The sequence below is a fragment of the Pygoscelis adeliae genome, unplaced genomic scaffold, assembly GCF_000699105.1.
Source record: "Pygoscelis adeliae isolate BGI_AS28 unplaced genomic scaffold, ASM69910v1 Scaffold38, whole genome shotgun sequence".
NCBI classification, from domain to species: domain Eukaryota; kingdom Metazoa; phylum Chordata; class Aves; order Sphenisciformes; family Spheniscidae; genus Pygoscelis; species Pygoscelis adeliae.
Genome location: NW_008825614.1, coordinates 19,669,579 through 19,675,487, shown reverse-complemented (window position 1 = coordinate 19,675,487; position 5,909 = coordinate 19,669,579). Strand labels below are relative to the sequence as shown.

Below are 5,909 nucleotides of genomic sequence, written 5' to 3'. Positions count from 1 at the left end.
GAAAGAGGGCTCTGCTGGGACTGAGGGGGCGAAGGAGGAAAAAAGGGAGGAGGCCGGGAAAGCGCTAAGCAAACAGGAAGGAGTCGCTGCTGCTACTTCGTGTGAGCAAGCGGAGGAGCACAGTACAACAGTCCACCTCTCAGAGTCTTCGGAAAGAAAACCTCATTTTGAGGTAACTCGTTATTAAATCGGTCATGTCTGTGCTGAATTGTAAATGTAGGCAGTAGTGGACTGTTAATTCCTCTCGTGGAAAGCAAAGTGTACCAAGCTTGCATGATTGCATCTCCACAGCAGGCAGTTTGTTTCGGCTCTTTACTTCCTCCTTGCATGGCACCTGCAAGGCTTGTTCCTCGTTTCCAGTATTGGCAAAATGCCATGCATATTTTCCCTAAAAGCACTTTCCATGCTACAGAGAAATACCTGATTTGGTGTCTTTTTATGCAATGAATAACAAGAATTCAGCTGACATTCTCTTTGGGAAAGTCCATCAAGATTGGCAAAGTTCACATGTCCTCAGAGACAGAAAATGCATTTTTTTCCATGCTTGGCACAGTTGTAAATAAGTATACTGTGTCTTAAACAACCCAGGTTCCTTATCTTAGCCCCATTAGCGGAATTTCAAGGATTATTTTGCAGACAGGTTAGAAAAAAAACTTGTTCTTGCTCTTTTTTCTGAGAGCTGAATGGAAGACTAAGCCTGGGTAGGATTCGTCCTCTTGTCATTTTAAGAAAATGTATAAACCCAGAACGGCTGAGGTTGGAAGGGACCTCTGGGCGTCATCTGGTCCAACCCCCCTGCTCAAGTAGGGTCACCCAGAGCCAGTTGCCCAGCACCATGTCCAGCTGGCTTTTGAATATCTCCAAGGTTGGAGTCTCCACAACCTCCCTGGGCAACCTGTGCCAGCGCTTGGTCACTCTCACAGTGAAAAACTGTTTCCTGATGTTCAGAGGGAACCTCCTGCATTTCAGTTTCTGCCCATTGCCTCATGTAGTGTTTACATCTTTTCTGAAGCTTGTTTTCATGAAATCCCAGATAGTGCTAAATATTGCCAGCATTATATACACGTATGTACCATTATAATGAAGAGAATTTTCTTTTTTTTTTTAAATGCAGAGCACTTTTTAGTTGTTCCGCCTCCTTTTCCCAAGCAAAAAAAAAAACCCAAAACTATTCTGAGAAATCCAGAAGCTTTACTAAATGTTCCAATTCCTTTTTTTTTTGTTCACGCAGTCACCGGTTGTGAAGACTGAGACTATCAGTTTCAGCAGTGTTTCTGCTGGTGGGGAAAACCTTGAAATTTCAACAAAGGAAGTGCCAGTAGTCCATACAGAAACAAAAACCATTACATATGAGTCTTCTCAGGTAAGAAATTCTGCAAGACCCAGGGTCTAATTTAACATGGCCTTAAGGAACTCATGTTTCTTCACCCATCTTTAAGTGTATGCCTTAGTGTAAACTGTTCTAAGCTGTTGAAGTATTAAATATTAGCATGAGGAGGATATACATAAGTATAGCTTACCTGAGGGTGATTCTCACGTCCTGGTGTAGGGCCTTTTGAGAACATTGATGAAACTACAGATTTCAAAGCTCAAGCTTCTCATCTGTCCTTCCAGAAGCGAAGGGGAGTCTCCAGACACAGAGAAAAATACTGACACCATCACCCTAATATCAGTTGTTTCCCTACCGTTAGATACTCACTTTATGAAGAACTGTGGAAATAGGGAAGTTCAGCCAGCCCAGTCCTTGCCTCCCTGTGCTCAGAAGCATGTTTTTGATGACTGCTTTTCCCTTTCGGTTCCCTAGGTGGATTGCGGTGCTGACTCAGAACCAGGTGTATTGATGAGTGCACAAACTATCACATCTGAAACAACCAGCACTACAACCACTACACATATCACCAAAGTGAGTCCTCAGAAAACAGGGAGGTTTTTTTTCACAAGGGTGTATATTTTCTTAACTTCAATTCTATTATTCATTTTAAAATGTGGACACATGCTTATACTCTCTGGACAAAATCCTGTCTGTTTTGGGTACCTGTCTTCATTCACCTGCCTTCGGTTATACTGGCTTCATTAACGCGTCATCCAAGGACTTGACAAGAGTCCTGAGAGTCATAAACCCTTAGGGTATGTCTGTGCAAGCACAAAACGTTGCTGTGCAGAGATACTTGAGTTAGCTGCAAATACTATCTGGAACTGGAAGCAGTGTAGCCACGTTGGCATCATAAGGTAGCCAGGAAGGAATAATCTGCCTGAGCACAAGGCTCCATTGACATGACTATACTGTCTTTGAGTCCTGAGCCGTTATCCCTGCACGGTGTTGAAAGCACATAGTGAACCTGTATCATGTAGTTATAACAGGACGAGCAGTCAGCTCAGACGCCGCAGTTGCATTGCTGGGTTGTACCCTAAGGAATTTGCCCACAGCGAGACAGAAAGCTTATGACTGCACAGACAAATGATGTTGGGTCTTTCAAGTTCCAAGATAGCATCTAAATACCAGTTCCTCCCTAAGCAGAAACCCTCTTAGTGCCATGACAGCTCTCTACCAATATTCACTGAGAACAGGATTTCATCTTTCTGCAGTGAAATTCACCCTTCAGTAGATGAGCTATACAAAGGCCGTACCACCCTGTATGTCCTTCTGAAGCCTGCAGTTGGACTTAACTAGGTCTTAATATGAGCTGTCTGTATGTCCATTCTTTTCTTCATGGGTTGAATTTACCATACACACCTGTCATTTTTGACATACAAACATCTCTCCTGACACGTGTGCAGATTGATTAGAATCATCAATCAGATGTGATTGAATTATCACAATTAGAATCATCAACCACCTCTGGAGGTCATCAAGTCCATTCAGAGCAGGCCAACTTCAGTGCTGCTCTGGTTGCAGTTCAGGGTTGTCCCCTCTGTGCATGCTGTGTGAGATAGTTCAGTCCAGTCATGTCTGGGTTCCTGCACTGATCGTTCTCTGGATGAGTAGCAGCAGTCTAAAGTAAGTTACTGACATGCATTTGTCCCCCCCATCTAGACTGTGAAAGGAGGCATCTCAGAGACAAGAATTGAAAAACGAATAGTCATCACAGGAGATGCAGATATTGATCATGATCAGGTAAAACCCGTAAGCTGCTAGAGGCTACCCTGAAGACTGCCAAAGAGAACATTGCTAAACATTGGTTTAAAAGATACTATTCATACTGGCATGCCTTAAATTAAACTGGATTAGTAGTTAAATCAGTGATGGTATATTTCATATTTTAATCATTTTCCTCATTTGTAAATTGTGTAATATCTCATGAATCTCTCCACCTTGCTACTGATCACGCATGTTCCACCTCCTTTTTGTTTTTGCCCTTCTGTGGTTTCCTTGGGATAGGCGCTGGCTCAGGCAATTAAAGAAGCCAAAGAGCAGCACCCTGACATGTCAGTGACCAAAGTAGTGGTACATAAAGAGACAGAAATCACACCAGAAGATGGGGAGGATTGACCACAGGTAAGAGGACTAGATGATTTTCCTAGGCATTTACTGGGCTGGCATGTTGCAAAGGTTGTTTTCCTACCATAATTCACCTCTAACTCTTTGCTTTCTCTCACTGGCATTTGCAAGTTGCGTTTGTGCTGGTTATCGGTTCTGGTATTTGAATGTAAACCACATTCAGCTCTAAAAGTCTTTCTTCATTTCACGGTGCCAGCTGGAGAAAGAGAAACTACTCATTTGCTTTTGTTGGCTCTCTGGAAAGTCCTCATTGTCCATGCTTTGATACAGTCTAATTCTCTAATTCTGAAGTCAAAAAAAATGTGTTGTCTGCTTTTCTGTCATTTAAGAACAAAAATAATTTGTTCTTAAAGGTATGCATTTTGTTTAAAAAAGCCAAGGGAAAAACCTACAGCTGCTTTTTAAATGTCCCCCGCAGATACGTTACAAGTTAAGCTTTCATTCCTAACTTGCAAAGATACGGTCCAACTTGCTTTTGATTTTTCTTTTAAAGCCAGTGGATTAGTGTGTTGGTATTTAGATGTCTTGGCTCTCTTGTATTTGAAAGAACATTTTATGTTTTAAAGCAGCATTGTTTATCAGGATGAGATGATAATGCAGCTTTTCTCGTGTCAAGCTTTTTTTCAGTGAAGGCATGCTCTCTAATTGTGGCTGGCTAAACAGGCGTCTTAATATTACTATATTTATTCTATGTGCAAAAACATGTCATGCATACTAACCTGCTATGCAAAAGCCCTTAATGGCAGCACCATTCCACAAATTGCTTTGAATGCTGTATGCAGAAGGGGAAAAAAAAGCTGCTTGTCTGATTTGTTTAAATCGATAGCAGCATTTTGTTCTTAAAACAATATATATTCCCTAGCACTTGGTGTAAGTAACAGAGTATGATGCAGAGCACCTTTTGAAGCTGTTTTGCTCTCCTGCTTTTGGATGTAGAGACCCTAAAGAAAACTGAATTTCAGTATCTGTTACTTATTTGGAAGGTGGAACCAGTCACTGAGGAGAGAGTAGCTGTGATTCTTGTGGTATTCTGCTAAGTGTTTCAGAGACAACGTAACGTGGCTTGCTTAAAAGTCTATTGATGTCACTAATTCTTTCCATTGACGTCAGTGGATTTTTGATTTGGGCCAAGTTGCTTATACTGGGATGATGCCGTTTTCGAGTAGCTTTTGTTACACGAACAAATTGACACGATCTCTTTTGCAAGGGAGTAGTTGCTTCAAATAATTAACTCGGTTCTCTTTCCTGCAGGAATAACCTAGATTGCATATGAATCCAGACATGCACACCAGTAGGAATACGAGAGCCTATACGGAGTCTCAGTTCCAACCTGACTGACTTGTATCTGTCTATGGAAAATTTCAGTACAGAAGAATTGATCTTGACCGTTAATAAAGAAACTGGCAGAGATACCTTCCCATAGAAAGCAATCTGAATCAGCAGCAGTTAAACAATATTGCATGAAGCAACGATAAAGTTACAGAAAAGCAGCATTTTTAATTTTCTTAAAATGTCTAAGTTTTCAGCTATACCTGCACGTTCATAAACAATATAAACAGTGATCTCATGTAACACATAAACAGTTCATGCCTTTCACAGTTTATGAAAGTCTAAACAAATTAAAATTTGTTAGGTGGCAAGCCTTTTGTTTACGGATATTGTAAATGAAGATTACCCCCAAAATGCTAGAAGCTGTATAGGTACTGTGTATAATGTTTTACCACACATTAGATGTGCCAATAACACAGTTTATTCAGTAAACAACTTGAATCTTATATTTGTTTCATCTGGTTTTATTACTGCCCGATAAACGATGACAAATCTTTACTTTTATCAAAATATTTAAATGCTTACAAAGTGTGCTTTGTATACCTGACTGAATACCTTATGAGGTAGTAATGATTTTAGTATATTAACTTCAATGATTTTTGTCAGCATTGTTCAGAGTCAGCTTCCAGCCACTCTTCACAGATCCTAACCTTGTAAATTATATGTAGTTATTTTGGAGAAAAAAAATCTGTATTTTACTTAGTTCGCAGCATTAGAAAATTATTAATCTGAAATAACCGTGATGGTTTTCTATTGATTTCCCTTTTGTTCTCAGAGGAAAAAAAGAAAAAAAAAATCTGTTTGAGAATCTGGTCAGCATTTACTATCTAGTTCAGAGTCAAGCCTTAACCTGTACAGAACGTCCACTGAAAACTCGTTAGTGTCCAGCTATAATACCCACTGAAGGGATAGCGTCCATTACACTGTCAGCTGCATCACAACACATGGTGAATGTATGTTTCTGCATAGTGAAATAAAAGTGGTAAATGCATCCAAAATTGTATTGTTCTGTGTCTAAAAGCACCTAGTGTTTTTTAATATTCAAAACGTTAAGCTACATTTGTAAGACACCACCGGTTTT

At 40.2% G+C, this 5,909-nt stretch overlaps 1 protein-coding gene across 1 annotated transcript in view; it reads left to right on the top strand.

Moving 5' to 3' along the window:
• Positions 1 to 5,613, top strand: part of EPB41L3 (erythrocyte membrane protein band 4.1-like 3) — a 98,799-nt gene extending 93,186 nt beyond the window's left edge. The window contains exons 19-24 of the mRNA XM_009333072.1: positions 2 to 172; positions 1,232 to 1,363; positions 1,805 to 1,903; positions 3,035 to 3,115; positions 3,380 to 3,496; positions 4,751 to 5,613. Coding sequence (XP_009331347.1) covers positions 2 to 172; positions 1,232 to 1,363; positions 1,805 to 1,903; positions 3,035 to 3,115; positions 3,380 to 3,490 — 594 coding nt within the window. The 3' untranslated portion in view covers positions 3,491 to 3,496; positions 4,751 to 5,613. The remainder of the gene's footprint in view (position 1; positions 173 to 1,231; positions 1,364 to 1,804; positions 1,904 to 3,034; positions 3,116 to 3,379; positions 3,497 to 4,750) is intronic.
• The last annotated feature ends 296 nt before the right edge of the window (positions 5,614 to 5,909 follow it).